Source organism: Nomascus leucogenys, chromosome 15, assembly GCF_006542625.1.
Source record: "Nomascus leucogenys isolate Asia chromosome 15, Asia_NLE_v1, whole genome shotgun sequence".
Lineage (NCBI taxonomy): Eukaryota > Metazoa > Chordata > Mammalia > Primates > Hylobatidae > Nomascus > Nomascus leucogenys.
Genome location: NC_044395.1, coordinates 96,715,364 through 96,736,976, shown reverse-complemented (window position 1 = coordinate 96,736,976; position 21,613 = coordinate 96,715,364). Strand labels below are relative to the sequence as shown.

At 48.7% G+C, this 21,613-nt stretch overlaps 1 protein-coding gene across 1 annotated transcript in view; it reads right to left on the bottom strand.

Moving 5' to 3' along the window:
- Positions 1-431: 431 nt before the first annotated feature.
- The window catches only part of PRR5L (proline rich 5 like), a 61,103-nt gene continuing 39,921 nt past the window's right edge, over positions 432-21,613 (bottom strand). The window contains exons 6-8 of the mRNA XM_003254434.4: positions 17,956-18,096; positions 13,035-13,161; positions 432-1,739 (exon numbers count right to left, since the gene is read on the bottom strand). Coding sequence (XP_003254482.1) covers positions 1,345-1,739; positions 13,035-13,161; positions 17,956-18,096 — 663 coding nt within the window. The 3' untranslated portion in view covers positions 432-1,344. The remainder of the gene's footprint in view (positions 1,740-13,034; positions 13,162-17,955; positions 18,097-21,613) is intronic.

The following is a 21,613-nucleotide window of genomic DNA, read 5'->3' as shown; positions in this document are numbered from 1 at the left end:
AGTAGAAGGATGCAGCACCGTGCCAAGGCCTGCTGCCCCCAAGTGCTTCACATGCTAGAAATTCTCGGCATTTGTTTAACCACAGAGAATAAACATCCTTCCAAAAGGTCCTGCTCACATCTCCCCTCTCTCCCCGCACTGTAAAGCATGGAAACATTCATTTTCCATACTTCCTGGAGAATCCTCTGCCTATGAGGCAAACTGGGTCTCCCTACCCCAATGCAGCTTTTCCTAGAAACCATGAAATTTACAAATTTACGCAAGCCATTGTGGATTCAAGTCCAGCTGCTTCTAGAGCTCTGTGACCTAAGAGCCCTGCCCACCATGGATCTCTTTATCCTGAACCACTTCCAGTCTCTTTTCCCAGGAGCTCTGCTTGTGTTTTTAGTGTGAAGACTCACCCCACTGGAAATGAACAGTGCAAGATCCTATGTGCAAAATTTGCAAACATTTTTTTTGAAACGATACACATTTTAAAAATTCAAGTCAAATCCAGGTACAGGCCAGTTGGTTGGTATCAGTTGGCCCCTCACACCCACCACAGGAAAGCATGATGAGAAAAGTCGGTTTCTGAAATGAGAGAGACAAGAGGCACCAGCTTCTTATCTGGGGGTGAGTTCCTTAAGCTTGAGAGGAAGCCTGAGAGGGAAATGCTGAGGCTCAATGAAAGACAGGGCAGCTCCAGCCTCTCAGCCCTCCTGGGTCAAAAGCCAAAGGCCTCTGTGCAAGCAGCACATAGGATCTGGATGTAGGTGAGGATAGATCCTCACCCACCAGTGGGGTAACTTTCCCAGCAATTCTGAAACTAAAATAAGGAAGGCACATTCCCAGAGCCCTGCTGAGTAGGGGCTGCAGGCTATTTTCACTCTACACAAAATGGGGGAGAGGAGTTCCCTCTCCACTAATTTTTCACCCATAAATCTCCGCATCACAAGGAACCTAAAGGGGAACTCCAAAGGCCAACACATCCTTGGTGGTTGTGTGTGTGGTCCTGACAACCTCCTGCTCCAGAAATGCCAGGGGCATTGGATATGTCATTGTGAGCATCAGGCAGTCCAACATCGGAGGGGGGAAGGCCCAGAGATGAGGATCTGAGTCAGGCTGGCAAGGCTGGAGTCAGAAAGTGACCATTAGGCAATTGGTCACTACAATTGGTGGCTACAAAGAAGTGGTCACAGTCACCAAAATAAAGAGGTTTACAACAACGGTTTTGACCAGGACAGTGCCCTAAAAGAAATAAGGCAGCATCGCATACAGCAAGAGCCCCCCTCGGTAGTCCACAGAGATGGAGGGGTCCTCATGCTGGTTGCAGAACAGGAGGTGGAAAGGCCTGGGGGTGGCGACTTAGCTGAGGGAAGCACAGTTCAGCTCCGAGCCCTCCTGGCTGCCCCTGGCCCCCTCCTCCAGTCCGTCAGGGCTGTCGGTGATGTTGGGCTCACTGGAGCACTGCCGGTGGGGTGGGGGGAAGCTGGGTGGCAGGAGCAGGCACTTGTCCTCACTGCCGGCCTCCTCTCCCAGGCCCGAGTGCATCATGGTGGCCATGGCCAGCAGCTGGATGTCCGAGTGGGCATTGGCCACCGTGTGCCGCCGCACACTGCCACACTTCTCCAGGTAGGCTTCCCCCTCCTGTTCTGTCAGTGGGGTCAAGACCATCTCATTCAGTGGCCGGCTGACTGTGGTTATCGGGGAGGCATAGTTCAGGACAGTCACCTTGGGCCGGACCCTGGAGTGCCGCCTGGCTGCAAGAGAAAAATCAGCAAAGACTGTTATTGGGGAGGGGGTATTGGTGCTCAAAAGCTCCTAATCCAACGGGGAAAAGAACAAGGTGGTGGCTCAACCTTTAGGAGCAGCTCTTAGGTGCAGCCCTGCTACAATGCAAGGGAGGAATCTGGTGATACCTAAATGTTTCTCTTGCAACTTTACCTGTTTATGCCAGATCCTGCCTATAATCAACACTACCCCACATATTAGGTGGTCACCAACAGACTTTCCTTGACAGATAAGAGTCAAGGGAATCTGGTATGTTTCTCAGCTGCTGCCCAAGCTTCATTGGATTTGCCCTAAATTCCCTTTCAATCAATGTCCTCTGAGGACCTGGGCATGGGATGGCCAGCTTCCAGAAGAAGCACCCTGGCTTCCTGCAGGAGTGGCCTCTCCCAATGCCAACAGGTGACATAAAAGAGCCGTCATAAGCTGAAATCCAGAGGAAGAGATAACTGGGGAGTTACCTCAGTTGTCAAACCCAAGGTAGCAGGACTATCTTGCAAATCATACAGAACCACGACTATCAATGGCCCTCATCTCCTCCCAGGTCAAGGGTCTCAGACCTATGTTCTGTTCAAGTCAATTCTCCTGGACTCAAACAGCCTTTAGCATCATCAAAGAACAGGCTAGGTTCCATGGATCACCCCAAGGAGGCAGACACAGGAAGGCTGGATACTAATTATAAAACTGCTGCTTTCTGGTTTTTTTTTTTTTTTTTGAGACAGTTTTGCTCTTGTTACCCAGGCTGGAGTGCAATGGTATGATCTCAGCTCACTGCAACCTCTGCTTCCCAGGTTCAAGTGATTCTCCCGCCTCAGCCTCCTGAGTTGCTGGGACTACAGGCGCCCACCACCATGCGCAGCTAATTTTTGTATTTTTACTAGAGATGGGGTTTCACCATGTTGGCCAGGGTGGTCCTGAACTCCTGACCTCAGGTGATAAAAGTGCTGGGATTAAAGGTGTGAGCCACCACGTCCAGCCTAAACTGCTGCTTTTGAATTCTCATCACGTTCCAGAAGCTGTGCTAAACCTAGACATTTTATCTTTTGAATCCTCCCCAAAACTGAACCTAAGTCATGGTATAGTATCAGTTTCCACTTTCCAGATGAGAAAACTGAGTCTCAGAGAGGGAATAGCTTACCCAAGGACATATAGATAGAAGGTAGTTTAAGCTGGGACTCAAACAAGGTCTGTCTCTCTCCAGACCCTTGCTCTTCTAGCTGCCCATCCAAGGCCCACAGGTAACTAGGGTAGGTGAAATACCTTAAAGGAAGGATGAGCCAAGTGGAGGGGCTTCAAGGGCCGGAAAAAGCACGCCCATCTGGAGATAGGAAACTTGCCTGGAGGATGTACACTGGAGATGGACCTTTAGGATGGCAGAACTCCCAGAAGCGGGAAAGGGGTGACAGAGTTCTGAGCAATGGCAGCAGCCCGAGAAAGCTGCTGAGACAGGTGCACCATCAGGTCACAACCTGGCTGGAACAAACTCCAGGAGACAGTGGAGAGGTGCCCGGACAGGCAGATGGAAGCACCCGTGGTACCAGGTCACAGCAGAGCTGCGGGAACGCAGTTAACATCGAAGGTCATAGGGCAGGATGGGCTGTGCTCAGGAAGCTTCCTTGGGCACAAGTGTGGCAGAATGGGCTGGAGCCAGCGAGGCCAGCAGCGAGGAAAGCCAGGGAGAAGGCTCGGGTATTATATTCTATAATAAATAGGGATCGCATGTGAAATTATCTATTATTATTATTCTATAATATTATACATATATATTATAGTTATATATAATATATATTATATGGTTTCTATATATTATAGTTATATATAATATATATTATATAGTTTCTATATATTATATTATAGTTATATATAATATATTATATAGTTTCTATATATAATATATATATTATATATAGAAATTACTATTCTATAATAAATAGGGATTGCATATGAAAAAAGGTAATGCTAACATCAGTGTCAAAGTGAGAGGTGATCAGGAAAGGAAGTAGATTTGTGGTGATGAGGGTAAGGTGAGGAGGATGGCCGCCGGAGACACTACAGGGACACTACAGAGATACTACAGAACCCCACAACTAAGAGATCGTGGGAGTGGGGCAGGGAGGAGGAGCTGTGGGACGGAACAAGGGAACGGCAGACTTGGGGGAGGGGCGATGGATGGGGAGGATGCAGAGGAGGCAGATCGTGAGACCCAGCGCCGGGTCCTGGCCACATCACATCTGAGATGCTGAAGGGGCAACCTCATCGGCCGACAGACATGCAGTTTTGAGCTGGAAAAAGAAGTTTTTATCTAAAGACAGAAATCTGGTCATTTTCAAATAATATTTAAGGACAGTGAGAAATGATAATATTTGGTGACAAAAGCAGAATATAAGCAACAGTATTATATGCATTTTGTCCCTTTTTAAGCAAAACTGGGGTCATACTGGGTGTTGTATTCACCCACCACAGCGATGCATAAAAATTGGGAAAGGCTACATCAAAATACCTAGTTACCATCTCTGGGTAAAGGTATTACCTGGTGATTTTTAAAATTTCATTATCTTTTTATTGATACATCTTTAAAATTTTCATTCCATATGTGGGCATTTTACGACAAGAAGAAAACATTTTAGGATATGAAAATCAAAGTCCTCTGGAACTTAGTAATGTCTGGGGCCCTCTGAGTAAATGTGACCTCTCTGAAAATGAAGATGGGGTAAAGGACTACATTATTCCCATGTGTACACCTATGCTGGGTGGATAAAATGAGGGGGGCTAACAGCACTACTTTCAGAGGGGCTAAAGTATTAACAGCTAACACACAGGATAGCACTTAAGAATGTTGGGTGCTGATCTGAGCATCTTGTATCTGTGAATAATTAAATCCTCTCAACCCAATGAGGTGGGTACTGTTATCACCACTGCCACTTTACAGATGGGGAAATCAAAGCACGGAGAGGTTAAATAACTTGTTCAACATTGCAAAGAAGAGGCAAAGCTGGGACTGGAGCACAGATAGCAGCCTCCAAAAACCAGGTGAGCCCCATTGCCTTTCCAGAAGGAAGGAAACCCTAGGGTGGGTCAGAGAGGCAGGAGAAGAACCAAAACACTCAGGTAACTGAAGCCTGGGGAGTAGAGTCCCAAGAGAGGAAGCAAATCTGACAGCGACACCCCAGCTCCCAGGGCCTCTGCTGTCCCACCTTCACATGGGCTGCGCTAGGGCAGAAACCTGCACAGAGTTTGGAATAGAGTAAGCACCATGACAAGGCTGGGTCCCTTGGTCCCAGAGAAGTCCCTCAACCCATGCTCCTCTTGAGGCAGTGCTGCCTCCTCTGCCACCTAGGCCTGGTATCATGTCACGAACTGAGCGGCTCTGGACCTGAGAGAGGCAGAAGTATGGGATGGTCCAGCCACTGCAACCGGTCTGGCCGGGATAGAGTGAGTTTGAAGGCACGGCCATGGGAGAAACACAGCTTCAGAGGGCTGGGGGATGGGTGGGTTCTGTTCTGGGCCTTCTCTTCTTTTCAGCCTCCCTTTCTGCCAGTGCACACCTCTCCCCAGCTTCCCAATCACACACATCATTTCACCTGTCCCTGCCTTCCACAGTGCCCATATCTCTGACACCCTGAAGACCCAAGAGAAAGGTGTTCCCTCTGCCAGCCAGGCAGGACAATGCTGTGGGGAGAAAGGGAGCGGGGCCCGATGGTATCAGTATTTCCACCACACTCAGACAGGAGGGGGAACACCCCACTTTCCAAGAGGAAAGCAAACCATGCTGTTCACAGACTGGCCATGGGGACACGTGGCTCATGCTGCTTTAGTTTACTCTCTGCTCTTCCAGTGGATCTGGAGGGCCCTAGACATGTGTGTCAGCCACTTCCAGAGCCCATGCTCCCGGAAGGAGATCACAGCAAGACCTGCCCACATCCGTCTGCAAAGCTCACAGCAGCTCCCATCATCGGACTGTTGTGTGTGTGTATAAATAATGAAGAGAATGAAATTCTAACCCTTTGGACTAAATCTTGAGTCTACTGACTCAGAAGCCCAAGGGGCCTATTTGGTGGTAACAATAACAATGTTTCAAAATCAAAGGATAATACATAGAATTTAGAGTGTAGAGTGTGTTCCCACCCATGATCTCGCTGTTTAGTCCCAATCTCTCTCCAAAACAGAGTTGTTCTCAGTATGCCCACTGATAGATGAGGAAGACTCAGGCTCAGTTCCGGTTCTCTTGGGTTCTAGATGGCAGTGCCCAAACTTTCCCCACTACATGCTGCTGTGTCTCAGGGGACTGCTGCTGCCCTCAGAAGACATGTTACTTGAAGCAGCCCACCTGCTGAAGTCAAGTAATAGCAAACACGGCCCCCCGGCAGATGCTACACAAGAAGCTGACACTGGCGCCCCTCTTTGGAGATAAGAGACAAAACGCCAAGGAGCAACCAAGAATGTGCCAGGCATTGGCAGCGGTTCTTTCTGAAGCATGGACGCTCGCACTCTCCAAGTTCCACATTTCTATAATGTTCCGGCATTCTTATAATAACCTGTATTACTTTTATGATCTCCAAAATCAATAACTATAAAACAGAAGCACCAGAAGAGTTCAAAGCAGCAAGGATCCCATTGAAAAACTGTCCTTAAAAAAAAATGCCCTTCATTTCTCTCTCACTGCTGATAGAAGTACACACTTCAGATTGCTGTTGGGAAACCCATGTTGGGACCCGAACCCTACAACCAGTCTAGCAGGAGACGGGACGAGACCTGTCTGGGGAGCATTTGCTGCATGCAGATGTCTGGGCCTCTGAGACTGGGTACCTACCTGCCAGGAGGGGTTTGTGCAAAGGGTAGGGTCAAAGAGGTAGACAGTAGTGACATTATTTCTAATGTTGCTAGAGATTTCAATGTTTTATTTTGTTTTTTGTTTTTTTGAGACGGAGTCTCGCTCTGTAGCCCAGGCTGGGGTGCAATGGCACGATCTTGGCTCACTACAAGCGCCGCCTACTGGGTTCACGCCATTCTCCTGCCTCAGCCTCCAGAGTAGCTGGGACTACAGGCGCCCACCACCACGCCCAGCTAATTTTTTGTATTTTTAGTAGAGACGGGGTTTCACCGTGTTAGCCAGGATGGTCTCGAACTCCTGACCTCGTGATCCGCCCACCTCAGCCTCCCAAAGTGCTGGGATTACAGTGTGAGCCACTGCGCCCGGCCTCGATAATGTTTTATAAGAGTATGGGGGACTCCTCTCTTTGGGGAAGGGGTATCTGGAAAGATAGAGTATTAATGTTAGATTTGATAACATGGCTGAAACTTGGAAGAAAGGCTGGGACCAGAGAGGACAGAGGGTAAATCGAGAGAACAGGAAATCAACTTGCCTGGCAGACACATGCAGCATCTTTGTAGGAAATGAGAATTCGTCTGATGATTTCCACAGGTCCCAACCCACAGGGATGAGCCAGGGAAAGGTGTCTCCAATGATCCTTGGAGGGCCCAGGCAGCAAATGGACAAGAGAAGCCACTCTGGCTGCTCACAGGCCAAGAGCTGGAGCCAGAGTGAGGGGGGCTGCCCTGGAGGAGGAGACCCCAACACCACCTGTCCCCACCTTCAACAAACACTACTACCTGTACATGCAAAATGCTGCACTAGCTGCAGAGAAGAAAAGAAACATAAATCTGATGTGGGGCCCCCAACAGGGGCTTGAGCCCAGCACACTTGTGTACCTCCATGCATGTATGTTCACATGTCAGGAGAAAGAGTTCTTAGGAGCAGCTATTGGCTGAGCGTCTGTGATATGCTAGGTACTGCACCAAAAAGGAGGCGCTCCACTGATGGCTTCTAGCCACTTTGCAGAAGAACCTCAAGTTGAGATGTGGAATAACTACAGTCATAGTTAGTGATGAAACCAGGACTCAAACCCAGAGCTGAGAGCACAGGCCCAGCTCATGACCCACACACACAAATAACTGTTAGAACAGGTCAGTGTGACAAATGTCAGGTCAGAGATACAGATGACAGCACCCTGGAAATTGAGAGGAGAAGAAGAGAAGTCACAAAGAAAGCCTATTTCAGATGGGCTGTGCTTCTCTAGGCTTGACTTACAGACTGAACCACTCACTCACAGGAGAGGTCTGTGCCAGGTCCTGGGATGCAAAATCCCTGCTCTCAACGAGCAAGCTCAGCGTAAGGGAGCGGCTGAGAAATAGGACATGGCAATACAGCAAGGCAAGGCCAAGGATGTGGTTTGGGATCCAGGGGAGGGATTGGAGAGGTACACACAACCTCCTTGGGGAGTGATTCCACGGGCGCCAGGCCGCCTTTAGCTGGGCGTCCATAACACAGCAGGCAGCTCTACCCGGCCCTTCCCTGAGACAGGGCAGCTTCTTCCTCCTGCTGGCTCTGAATGGAAGGACAGGGCCTCTGTGCTCAGCCCTCTGTGGCTCAGAAGTTGCTCCAGGCCACACAGCTGAGCCCCAGCTCTTGTAGTTTCCAAGGCCCTGCTCTCTCCACAGCTGCCTCAGCCTCTCTCCCCCTGCTGATGACTCACAGAAGAGGCCACAGCTCTTCCTTCTACTCTGGGTGGAATGTTTTCATTCCCAAGATTGGGTGTGGGCAGAGCCAGGACCACAGGGACCGCAAGGCTGTGTTGAGTCCCCCGGGCAGACAGCGTTTCCTTGCTAAGTTCCCGCCAGACTTCAGAGCCAAGCCTCAGACAAGTGCGTCAGCTGTGTCCCCACTGGGAGGTCAGGCCTGCTGGGCCCCTCGGGAGGCCTTAAAACTGAACGCCAGGCCCGGGGCTGGCAGACAGCGACCGACACTCTTGCTTCTTGTTCTCCTCCCCAACCTTTTTCTTCTTTGCTCCCGGGAAGGCAGGGCCCTGTCACCCAGGGAAGGGAATCTCCCACTAAGGGACTGATTACCCTGTGGGTACCCCCTGGGGCTCCAAACCAGCCCTTCCCTTGCAGTGGTGCCCTTTTAGCGGGAAGAGGGCCGGGTCCTGCCATTTCAGCTGGCATCTCCAGGCCACCTCTGCCTCCTCCTCTTCCCTTTCACACGGGGTGAGACCAAGGGGAGGCTTTATTCCCTCCTCACTCACCAGGAGCCCTGCTGAGCACTGGCATTCACTGGCATTCATCCCCTGCACCGGAGCCAGCAAGACCAGCTCCTTTCAGACCCCCAGAGAGAAGCAAAGCCTGGATAAGGCCGTCCTCGGGCCCTTTGTTGGGGACTTGGTTCTCAGGCTTTTGATCTCCCAGGCTCCCTGGCCAGGCCCCACCGGAGCGACCGCCATAATACGGCCATTGTGACCCCAGCACACCAAGCCCGTGGTGGGCGTCCCTCTCCAGGCTGGCACCTGAAAGCCGTGAATGCTGGCTTGTCACGCAGAGAAGTTACAGTATCCTGAAAGAGAAGGGCCCTCCCCCAGGGAGACACAATGGACGGAGGCCTGTGGGAGGCCAGGGCCTTTGTGTGGGAGAAGTCGAGCGTGCTGCTGAGTGTGTGCTTGGGAGGGCCCTGCAAACATCAGGGAAACAGCCTGGAGGCTTCAGGGACTTGAAAGACAGGGCAAAGGCCAGCCTCTGAGGAGTCGGCCTTTTAAAAAAAGTTTCACTATCCTCTTCCTCCTCCCTCACCAGCTCCCACTGTTGCAGACAAGTGGCTGCTTTGGAGAGGGGGGCACATTCTCTCACTCTCATCATGGGCCTCTGACCCATGCATACCCAGGGGTGAGGCCGGGCTGGCAGGAAGGGACACCTCCCGAGAATCCTCGTGCAGTCAAACACAGATGCAGGCGCGTGGGTGCAGTGCGGAGCCCCGGGAATAAACCGCTTCTCTGGCTCTGGTCACCTACCCTGTGGGTGACCTGGAGACTAAAAGCACAACAGTACCTTGGAGGATGGAATGAGTTACGTGCCAAAACCCTGGTCAGTCATCCAGTGTGAGTGGCGGCTTCTGACGGGATGGGTGGCCCCCTACCCCCGGCCCACTGCCTGTGACCACGCCCACCTGCGACCACGCCTACCTGCGACCACGCCTACCTGCGACCACGCCTACCTGCGACCACGCCTACCTGCGACCACGCCTACCTATCCTCTGGCCCAAGTGAGCTGCGGCAAAGCCCTCCCATACGTAAAGGGGTTTATCACCCCCAACCCGACTCCTTAGTTTTTACTTCAGCCAGCGATCTCAATGCTCCCCTCCCACAGGCAAAATAAACCTTTTACTAAGGGGTAGACGGAGGCCCTGAGAGTCCTCTCTTTATCTGGAAAGCAGTGTCCCCGGTCAGGATGGGCACCGCTGTGACCACTTTAGCTTCTTAGTATCCAGAGACATGGGGTGAAATGTCTGGCTTAGGATCCCTCTTGGGCTAAGGAACACCTCCTGGGCTGTCCCTTAATAAAGTCACCTCCTCAAACTTGGCAGCGGTCAGTGGGGGTGGGGGCGATGGTAGAGCATGTGGGGCAGCTGATAAAGTATCCACAGCTTGAGGCATTGGAATCCTGGCTCCATGTGACCTTAATCCTCGCTTGCTTCACCTGTAAACCTGGGAACAGCAGTGTCTGCTCCATGGCCCAGCATCCAGCACCCCCAGCACCATGCCCAGGACGAGGTCTGTGTCCAGTAGCTTCCCTTGCCATCAGCTTCCTTGCAACGCTGAAGCCCTTTCAGTTCCTCTAACGCTCCTTCCTCTTGCTCACCTCCTGTCCTCCAAACCCTCCCAAGGTCCTCCCCTTGGCCTTGGGATAGTCATCCCTCTCTGTTTCCTCAGCTAACTTATATTCATCCTGCAGGTCCCATCGCACACATCATTACTTCCTCCAGGCAGTCTTCCCTGATTCCCTAGTCAAGATGAAGTCCCTGTGCCCCGGGACCCGTGGCCCGTGTACTTTCCCCCTCAGAACATGTGTACACTGATGAGACACTGCCTTGTTTGTGACTTCTTCCCTGGGCTGTGTGCACTGGAGGGCAGGGATGGGTTGGCTTCATTTACGGATGTATCTATGGCACCTCCCAGGGTGCTAGGACAGGGTCTTAGTACACATTTGCTGAAATGATCATTTACAATTAACCAAAAGAGGGTCACATCCTTCCCTCCCTGCCCCTAGTGCGACAACTCTCCAGAGGCAGGGACTGTCCTAGGTACAAGAATAAAACCTTGAGTCTTTGCTTTATAATTTGGCAAAAGTGTGCATTATTCTTATTTTAGTTGGAAAGCTAAAGCTATCCCCTCTTAGAGTGAGTCCTCACTGAACAAATGTCCCAATCGACTCTTGTTCCTGGGATAGGACACCAGAATATGCCACCACAAAATATGCCTCTTGGGCATAAGGATTTATGAACCGAAGGCAGTTAAGAAGCAGACAGAGGAAGCTCTCTGTCCTCCCTCTATTTGCTTAAAGGCAGGATATAGATGTATAAAGACAAACGGTATCCCATCCCACTTCTACCAGGGAGAGCAAAGGTTAACCACTGAAGACAATTTTAGACCCTTATCAGCCAGCAATGGCATCAGAGAAACCTACATGAACAAGCCTCACTAACCAGCGCTTATCTGCCATCTATTTCCCTTGCCACAAGCTGCCACTTCTGAAGACTCAAAGTTGTTTTTCTTTGCCTTGTCACTTCTCTAGAAATTTATTTTTTGTTGTTGAAGATGCTATATAAGCTGGAATTCAAAGCCACGTATTTAAGAACTACTAACCCCCTGGGTGTGACCCATGTTTGTATGAAACATACAATATTAATAAGCTGCCGTTTTTCTCCTGTTAATGTGTTACAGGGGTCTGTCTGTTCCAACTAAGAGCTTAGGAGAGTTGGAAGAAAAACTGTTTTTCTTCCTCTACACTGGCATTAGGCACAAACAATGGTGGCGTTCCTGCCACGGCCCAGCTAACCTGCTGACGTCCTGACAGCTCCCTGGATGCCCCCGTCCCCCAAATTTGGTGAGCTGAGCCAGCAGGAAGGTGGGCTCCAGGGAGACCGCAGCCACGTGGCGCCCAGCTCAGAGTGGGGCTGCAGAAGACTGTTTTCCTTCAGTGTCACTGAAACTCTGGCTCATTGCAGCTCCTGGGAGGAATGAGTGAGGAAGGGAGGGAGGAGGGAGAAGAACCAGCAGGCAGCAGGCTAGGGCCAGCACCCTCCGATCTGTGGTGGCTGTGGTTAAGCTGGTGTCTCCAGAAAAACATGAGCAGGGTGGTGAAAACTGCCAGCTGGCCCTGGCTCTTGCTGTGGTAGAGAGGCCTAGGAAGGGGCAGGAACCTCACTGGAGGACACTCCTTTCTTTGAAGCTCAACAACTACAACTCCATTAAAGCGAGAAGAGGGGGCATCAGGTTCCCAATTTGAGTAATCCATTTCCGCCTCTGCATCTCTCTGTGGGTGCTGGTTCCCCTGGCCCCAAAGTACCATTGCTGCCATCATCTAACATTTTTTGAGTGCCTACTATATGCCGGGCACCATTCCTGGGGACAGAACAATGAATAAAACGTTTCTGCATTTTGAGCGTTTATATTTCAGACAATAACTGGGTTTATTATTATTGGAAGCCTTATCATACAGCTATTTCTACAAAGACTGGTCTGAGAGCTATTTTGTATTATATTATAGAGATATTTGTACTGAACCCATCTAGACTGCAGTGTCACTGAGAGAAGGAACAGATCTGATTCATCTCCAGATTTTCCAAGGTGCCTGGTACAGAGCCTGACACTCACTGATGCTAGGTTTACAGCCATCAAAAAAAGGCCCCAACAGGATTTGTCCCCAAATCCAAGAGCCCCTCTCCTTGCCATGTGGTGGTACCTACAGAAATGGAGTGAGAGACAGCAACTCGGTAACATCTGGCCATACACACAAGTTGGCCTGACATTTCCAGTTGGTTTCAAAGGGAAATCCATCACAGGCGGTTTCTCTACTCAACCAGAGGGAGGGTGTAACAAAGCACAGTTTCTGGTGTCAGATACAGAAAGATTAATGTCCTAGGCACACCAAAATAATCAAAGCCACTGATCAAAGATATGGATCAGACAAGCACCACCACAGAGGCACAGTGTCGGTCCTTGGGGAGGAATCATCAAGGGGGAGAAGGTTACTGCAACCTCCAGAGGCCAGGAACGTGAGTGCTTAAGATGCATGGATTTGCACTGACCCGCACAGGAAGCAAAAGGCTGTGCTCAGTTAAACAGTGCTGGTATCAGTGCTCAGTTAAACAGTGCTCAGTTAAACAGTGCTTGTATCATGATCACTGCGCCTCTTGACAACTTGAGAGCCGCACTCCTTACCCAGCGTGTACGTGGGGCCTGAGAAGCTACGGTCCCCGCTGATGCCGAGGAAAGGAGAAACCACTTGCTTCACCAGCTCCTCCAGTTGCAAATAACTCTCACTTGGGCCTGTGGGCTCGTGAACACTCTGGAAAATGAACAGCCAAGATACACAAAGGTCAGTGTTCATTGCCATGACGAGCAGGTTCGCACTCAACAAATCCTGATTGTCCTCCTCCAATGTACAAGGCTGTGTTGCTGGCAGGCAGCATCCTTGCAGTTAGAATGAAGGAAACTGAGGCCTGAAGCCTTAGTCACTTGTCATGGGTCACTGCAATTAGAACTGTGCATGGTTAGTACCACAGCAGCCTCTCCCATTGGGCCACCAATGCAGTGTGGGTGTCCCACCTCCAAGGCTGGGATCTGGCTGGTCTCAAAGACAATAATCCTACCCATACTGTCATCGTGACAGGTTCATAAACAGCACAGAGACATTTAACATATATTAATGCACAGAGGTCTCCTGACAATGCAAAGAGGAAGGTGCTCTTATTATCCCCCTTCTATGGATGAAGAACTAAAGACCCAGAGAGCTTAAATACCTTGAGTAGAAAAACACAGCCAGTAAATGGCAAAAACCCTGGACTGGAACCCAGGCTATCTGGCTCTGATCCCCTCTTCTGCCACTTGCTAACAGGCTAGAAAAGAAGAGAGGAAAGAATACGGAAAAGTTCAGGGCTATAAGAGAAAGGGATAATTCCTTCTGAGCCAGGAATAGTTTTAGCACCAAGATGAAGAGCCAATTAAAAACCCTGGCATGACAGGAGTCCTCAAAGCGAAGCCCTGAGTAAAGAATGGTCAAAACCAGAAAGGAGCCAGTAACCAATGTTTTCTAGAAAACTGGCAGACTCCTGGGGAGTTCAGCTTCTTGCTGGAAAGGACTCAAACATGCTGTCATGTTGAGGGGCTGCAAAGAAGCAAAGACCACCTGGCAGGAGAGGGGACTGGCCAGGAAAGAAACAAATCTTCGTGGGGCTGTGCCCAGCCCAAGGGGTTAACAAGCAAATTCTTGAAATGGAGTAGACTCTAAATCACTTTCACTTTCACAGTAGACTCCACTCCAGTGCGGTGTTGCAGGGATTGAAGGGGAAGCTGTTCAGGTAATGAGACAGGAACGGCTGACTCCTGCATTTTGGCAATCCCAGGGGGAGAGGTAAGCTGCTAAGGAAACAGGCTCTTCCTTGGCCCCTTTTTGGTACCATTACACCGAGATGGGTGCGGCCAGGGGCTGAGGGAGAGAGGACACAGCTTCAGGAAATACAAGGAGGCTGAGGATGGGGCTACGGTGCAGATTTGGAGGTAGAAACAGGGCCAGAAGAGATGCAGAGAAAATGAGTGGCTTCTCCCCCAAACCTTCCATACATGCTAAACAGGGAGGGACCACAGAAAAAGGAGAAGTGGCAAAAGGTGAGAAGAAAATGGATAATGAACACGTGATTTGGAGCTGGATGGTTTTCTCTCAGAAAAATTGCTGCTGAGAACTTGGCTTGTTCACGGCCCTCTAGGAAGGTGCTGTCCTCAGCCCTTGGCTTGGCTGCCAAACAGCTATGGAATTTGTGTGGTCCAGCGGAAAATGAAAATGCAGGGCCTCGTGTTCAAAAATCATTAAGAATGTCAAATGGTGATGGGAGAAAATAAAACCAAGCTCAGGGTCCTTTGAACATAGGCTGCACACCCTGCCTGGCTGGGGCCCCTGAGAATGCACCATTCTTACGGTGGTCTCAGGACCTGTCTGCATCAGCTGGGAGGAAACAGATCTTCACACTGGTCAATATCTCTGATTCTGCCTCTCACTGGGGCAGTTTGAAGGCAGAGCACATGGCCCACTGTAGGAGTATTTGTACATCTTGGGAAGGGTGGAGTTGGGTCAGGGACATTGTGGAAGAGTGACAGAAAAGACAGAGCTGAAGGCCTAAGAGCTCTTTTCTCTGTAGCAGGGTCAGGTAGTTTTGAAAAATATCAGCCCCAGGTCTCATGGCACTGTGGAAAGTGCAGGTCTAGGGAGAGAATGGACAATTCTAAGTACCAAGGCCTAAATTTCCTGTAGCAGATATGGCCCCAGGGCAGTGCCACCTGGAAGTTCCATTCAGATCCAGAGGCCGTCGCCCTTGCTGCTCAAGATGGACGTGGGCCGGGGAAAGATCCGGGTTCTTCACAGTCACACCCCTGCCCCAAGCCCAGGCTCTAGAGCTCCTGGCGAGGAAGAACATGGGCCAAAGGCACCATTCCCAGGAAGCCCGCAGGGGAAGTGATGCCAGATGCCCTGCAGGAGACAGGGACGATCTTTAATGATCTGTAGGATGCCTGTGGGGCATTTCCGAGTACCCTGGGAGGCTGCAGAAGGGAGGCAGTAGTTGCCTAGAAAGGCTAAGTGGAGGTAGGAAGACAAGGGCTAAGGGATGGGGAGCAATCCAGCTCTCTTATAAATGAGTACAAGACCTTGAGAAAGGTCACCACCTTCTCTGAACCTCCATCTCAGCTGTGAGATGGGAAAAATAATGGTATAGACACAGGAGGAACCATTCCCTTGCCTGACTTTCTGGAAATTCACCATGATCCCAGAGCTTCTTTGACTGTACTTCCCTCTGCCAAGAGAATAAGCCCTACATGACGGTCACCAACATGGGTGTGAGGTCAGGCACCCAGCATCAGTCCTGCTCAACCTTCTACTGGCTGGTGCTATATTCCCTGGACAGTGTTTAATTAATACCTATTATGTGCCAAAGACTGTGCTGGGTGCTGAGGGCACAAGGGCAAGGAGAAAACATTGACCTGCCTTGATTAGACAGGGGCTTGAGGAGCCCAGAAGACAAAGTGTTCTGAGCAGGAGGAATGGTGAGCACAAAGATCCCATGGCAGCCAGGAGAAGCCAAGAAGACCAGAGCAGTGGGGAAGTCAGGTTCTAGGCAGGGATGGAAGGGTGGGAGATGCTGAAGGCCAGGGTGCAGACTTGGGCTGTTTTTCTAAGATTGATTGGAAACCACTGAAGAGTTTGAGGCCGTCCCATGGAGAGCAAATGGGGGCGGGGACCAGAGTGCATGAGGGTAGATTCTCCTGGGCAAGCAGTCTCACCTGTCTTTGGGGACTCAGGGGTATGATGACAGCTTTCTCATATGGTTGCAGGGCTACCTGGCACAGGGCCCGGAATTTTGGAATGTGATAGGCGTTTTTCATTATAGACACAGGCCCTCCTGTTCCAGCAGCAACAGGTGAGAGCCTTCACCTGCAGGACTGGATCAATTCTCCTTCCCACAAAACCAAATAAACCACCACCGCCCAAAACAAAGGAATCACTTCTCAGCCCTAAACTGTTATAAACTGAAATGGGAAGATGGGAGCCCAACTTCCCGAATTTTCCTATCAGAATCCCAAAGGGCTCATTTTCAAGACCCCTTATTCAGGAAGCATATTCCAATTAAGGCTTCTCAGACCCGAGCCCCACATGCATCTTTCTATCCCTCTCCTTCTCCATCTCTTCCATAAAAATACTTGACCTGGCATTCCGGCCAATTACACCCACCCTCATCCTATTAGGCAACTCTTCCTCCTCTCTAATTACAGGAAAGGGGGAGAATGCCCAGAAGGATGGCCCAGCTTCAAGGACTGAAAAAGAACACCAGCTGGGGGATGTGGGGGAAGGATTGGGGCCCCAGTGCCTGACATTCTATAGCTGCTGTGAGGGCAGCAAGGGGTCACCACTAGCCTGATCAAGGATGAAGCCATCTTCCAGCTTCAGAGGGCTCAGAGCTAATGCTGCAGCATCTGAACTTGTTACAGAGGTGAAGAGGCATAGTAGTCACCTCTTGGGGCTGTCCCTAGCCAAAAACCCTACTCTTTGAGAATTGTGTGTCCCCACCCATAGGAATGAGTTTGCCAAGGCCATGTTTATACTGCTTGATCTTATTCAAGGGTCATGGCTGATTGGGCAAAGAGGAATCATCTAGCCCAAGCTGGACCAATTAAATTATTTCCTCTGGGGAGGAAGCACGGTGTGCATAATTCCAAATCTTATTGCCTCTTCCTAGCTGAGGGACCTCAGGCAAGCACACAAACTTACTAGGTTTCATTTTCCTCACCTCTAAAATGGGAATAACAACAATGCCTACTTCATACAGTGATTGTCTGGATTATCTGATTAAGGAAACAACACACTTAAAGTCCTTGCCCTGTGCCTGGCACATAGCCAAGGATCAATAGGTGTTAGCTCAGATTCCTAGTACTGATTTAGAATTGGGATTGAGTGACACTAGGCAGCCACTGGGCAGTCTCTTACTGGAGGCACATCAGCTGTGAGGTGTCACATTCGATCAGGTACAAACCAAACACAGAACATAAGCCTGCAGGGAGAAAAAGACCAAGCCCAGGAAAGATAGGACAAGATGAAGACAGACAAGGCAGCCTAGACAGACAAGGCTAGCCCAAAGTAGAGACTAGGAAGTAGAGAGAGGATGGTGGTTTCATGGCCTGGGACAGCCTCATTCCTGGTTGTAATCCTTCCTGAAGTCCATGTGCCCTGGGAGCTTTTCAGGGAGTTCCTCATCTGCTTAAGCTAGGCCGAAGTGTATTCTTTGCTGTGACTTGCAACTTGTGGCTCCCTGGCATCACTGGAGAGGGGAAAAGGGCATCTACTTCCTGAACGAAAGACTATGCTTCCCTCACTCCCCAGTGTAGTCCTGGCACCAAGCACAGCACCAGGACCTAACAGGTGCTCGGTGAATGCACCTCAAATGAACAAATGAATGAATGAATGAATGCACAAGGGCCAACAAACTAAATAGTAGTAAGCCAAGCTAAGGTGCTCTGGTCACTAGGTTCCTTCCCCCTCAATCTCTTCCCTCACTCCCTCCCTCCACCTTGGGGCAAGTCTCCAGCACAGCCTCACCTGCAGGATGAGCAACATCTGGACAATGGACGAGGGCAGCTTGGACTGGGCCAGCAGCAGCAGGTCACCCAGCTTCACCTTCAGCAGGACCAGGTCTCGGAAGCCCAGCAGGGAGATCTGGCGGATAGTCAGCTCCTGGCCCTAGAGAGGACAGAGAGAGGGCCAGGAGGTGAGAGCTTACTGAATCTGCCACCAACCATGTGGGGTTCAAAACAACACGTTTATATAGCACCAAAGACGGGATGAGGCGTCTGCAAGGGCCAGTGTGTCTTTCAAAGAGCCAAAGACCTGGCTCCTCTAGAATTAAAAAATGTTGTTAAGATAAGGCATGACTCAACCTGCCTACCTAAATGACCCAAAGACAATACAAGACACATATAATCAGGGCCACACTATTATAAGTGCTATGAGTGGTCAGGAAGGAGAGAAAGAGCAAAATGGGAGAAACAAAGAGAAGATCAATACTACCTCCCTACATTCAAGGCTGTTTTCTCAACTTCATCTATAATATATCTGAACACCTGTCATACAAATAAAGAAGGAAAACACAGGACCTCTTAGATTGTTGTATAAATACCGGTAATTTAGGAAGAAAAATAAACAGGAAAGTAGGAGGAAAGGGATTTGTTCAATTGTGGGGATGGAGTAGGGAGAAGAAGGTGAAAATAATAACTATAAATAAGCTAATATGTATTAAATTCTATGGGCCAGGCATGATTCTACATAGTTTAGATATCAACAACACATGTAATCCCCACAACCACCCTTTGAGATAGATACCATTATAAAACCCATTTCACAGATGAAACACCCAAAAATCCAGAGAGTTACTATAATTCAACCAAAGTGGAGCTGTGTTTCAAACCCAAACTTCTTGATTTTAGAGCTGCTCAAGTTTCCCGAGCCCAAAAGAGAAAGGAAGGTGCACTTTTCAGACTCTCCTTTGCACAATACATACAATGCGCACTAAAAATCGGTTGTTCTTGGTAGAGCCAAACCCATTTCACAGATGAAACACCTGAAAACCCAGAGACTTCCAATAACACACCCAAAGTAGAGCTGGGTTTCAAACCCAAACTTCTTGATTTTAGAGCTCAAGTTTTTCAAGAACAAAAGAGAAAAGAGGGTGTATTTTTCAGACTCTCCTTTGCACACATACATACAAATGCATTCTAAAAGTCGGTTGTTCCTGGTAGAACCAAAGACATCATTAGGGTACCCTCCCAAGCTGACCAAGGTTTAAGGATGTTTTATATTTCCTGCAACTCTGTAGAGTTTTATAGAAACATGGTCAAGAGTGGTTTTGCTATCTCCATATCCCCTGGCCCCCACCAACATCCAACAGATACACAAAATCACCACCCGTACCTTTCAATAACATAAAAAATTATAAATAGAGCTCACATTATGTTGGGTGCTTTAAATAAGTTATCTTATAATGAGGGACTTTGATTGGGTTTTATTCATTCAATATCTTTTATAAGTTGGACAGTTGGTACTACCTCTGTTGGATGGATTGATGGACAGAGATGCTGAGGAAACAGGAGAGAGCCAGCATTCGGCAGCATTATTCTGGCCAGGTCCTGGCTCTTTGTCCTGTGTGATGCTGGAAGCAGGGGGGACATAAACAACTTTTTGTTCACTACCTTCCAGGGAAGTGAACAATAGAACTGTCTGATTTAAACTATAGAATGTGGGAAGAGAGAAAAGGGAAGACTGGGGCAGGCAACCTTCTAGAAATTAGAACAGCAATTCTGGTAGGAAGGAAAGACTGCAAGGCAAAAGGAAACAATTCTAGGACCTCCTGCTCCAACAACTGCCAAATCGCTTTCCAGAACTGATTATCTAGGAATTCCCTAGAAGGTCATCAAGGCATCCCGCAGGACTCTTCATTCCCCCGAGCTGCACTCCAAATAGACAATTATTTTGCCCTGTTGTTTTTGGTTTTGTATTTACATTATAAAACATTTAAAGGCAAAGATTAAAACAGATCAGAAAAGGGGCTTAAGGTAAAGTTACAAGTCCTCTTCATCTAATCTCTTATTCTCACTCCACACTGGTAACTGCTCCTTGAGGTTTTATGTTCTGGATTTCTCCAGAAAGTTCCTATATCCACAAAATCACATATAAAACCTTTAAACCTACACAGAGATTATACACCTCCTACTGTTCTGCAGCTTGCTTTTGTTTCACTTTGTATATTTTGGACATCTTTTCATACCAGCACATATTGACCTCCCTCACTCTTAAGGCTGCATAATATCCTACCACTATATGAACACACTCTGTGTAACCAACCATCTCCTGACCAAGATGCTTTCATTTGCACACGTGTGTGTGTTTCAAACATATTTATCCATGCCACATTGGGCATATTTTATCAGCATATCCAGATTATTCTCCTGCAAAGGAAAATTACTCAATCCAAATATGCCTTTAAAAAGTCTTTAAAAAATTCTGCCATGTTGCTCTCCAGAAAGATTGCATCCATTTGTACTCCCAGCAACAGTGCATAAGAGAGCCTACTGTCTTACGCCAACTGGGGGAATGATTTCCTAAGTAGCATGACTAGGAAAATACCGGTCATAACCCCACTTAGGCAACTCTCAGGAGCTGTGCCTACACTTCCATAACAGTGCCAGTCTATGGAAGACACTGAACAGTCACCCATTGTCAACTCATCTGCTCAGCCCATGACATGGGAAAAACTCGTCCAAATAACTGGATTACCTGCTGTGATTCCAACACATTTTATTGTGCAGAGAATAATAATGATAATGATATTGATGATGATGGCGACAATTCTTAAGCCCTTACTGTATGTCATATGCAAAATTAGGTGCTTTTCATGTATTATCTCACTTACTCTTCTTAACACTCCTGTGAAGCAAGTTTTATTATTTTCTAGAAGAAAACCAAGGCTCAGAGAGGCAAAGTTACCTTCCCAAGAATATCAAGATGATAAGTGGCAGACTGACGATGTGAACCCAGGTCAGTGACATGGTTTGGATATTCGTCCCCTCCAAATCTCATGTTGAAATGTTTTCTCCAGTGTTATAGGTGGGGCCTAGTAGGAGGTGTTTGGGTCATGAGAGCGGATCCCTCATGAATGGCTTAGGTGCCCTCCCCTTGGTGATAAGTGAGTTCTCAATTAATTCACATGAGAGCTAATTGTTTAAAAGATCCCGGTGCCTCTTCCCCCATCTCTTGCTTCCTTCTTTCATCATGTGATACACTGGCTCCCCATCACCTTCTGCCACGGTTATAAGCTTCCAGAAGCCTCACCAGGAGCAGATGCTGATACTGTGTTTCATATACAGCCTGCAGGACTATAAGCCAAATAATAAACCTTGCTTTTTAAAATAAATAAATAAATAAATAAATAAATAAATAAATAAATTACCCAGTCTCAGGTATTCCGTTATAGCAATGCAAAATGAACGAATACAGAAAATTGGTGCTAAGCAGTAGAATGTTGCTATGAAGACACCTGAAAGTGTGGGTAATGAGCAGAGGTTGGAAGAGTTTGGAGGGCTCAGGGCTCAAAAGATGACAAAAAGACAAGGGAAGGTTTGGACCTTCTTTGAGACTAGTTAAATGGTTATAACTAAAATACTAATAGAAATATGGACAGTGAAGGCCAGGCTGAGGTGGTCTC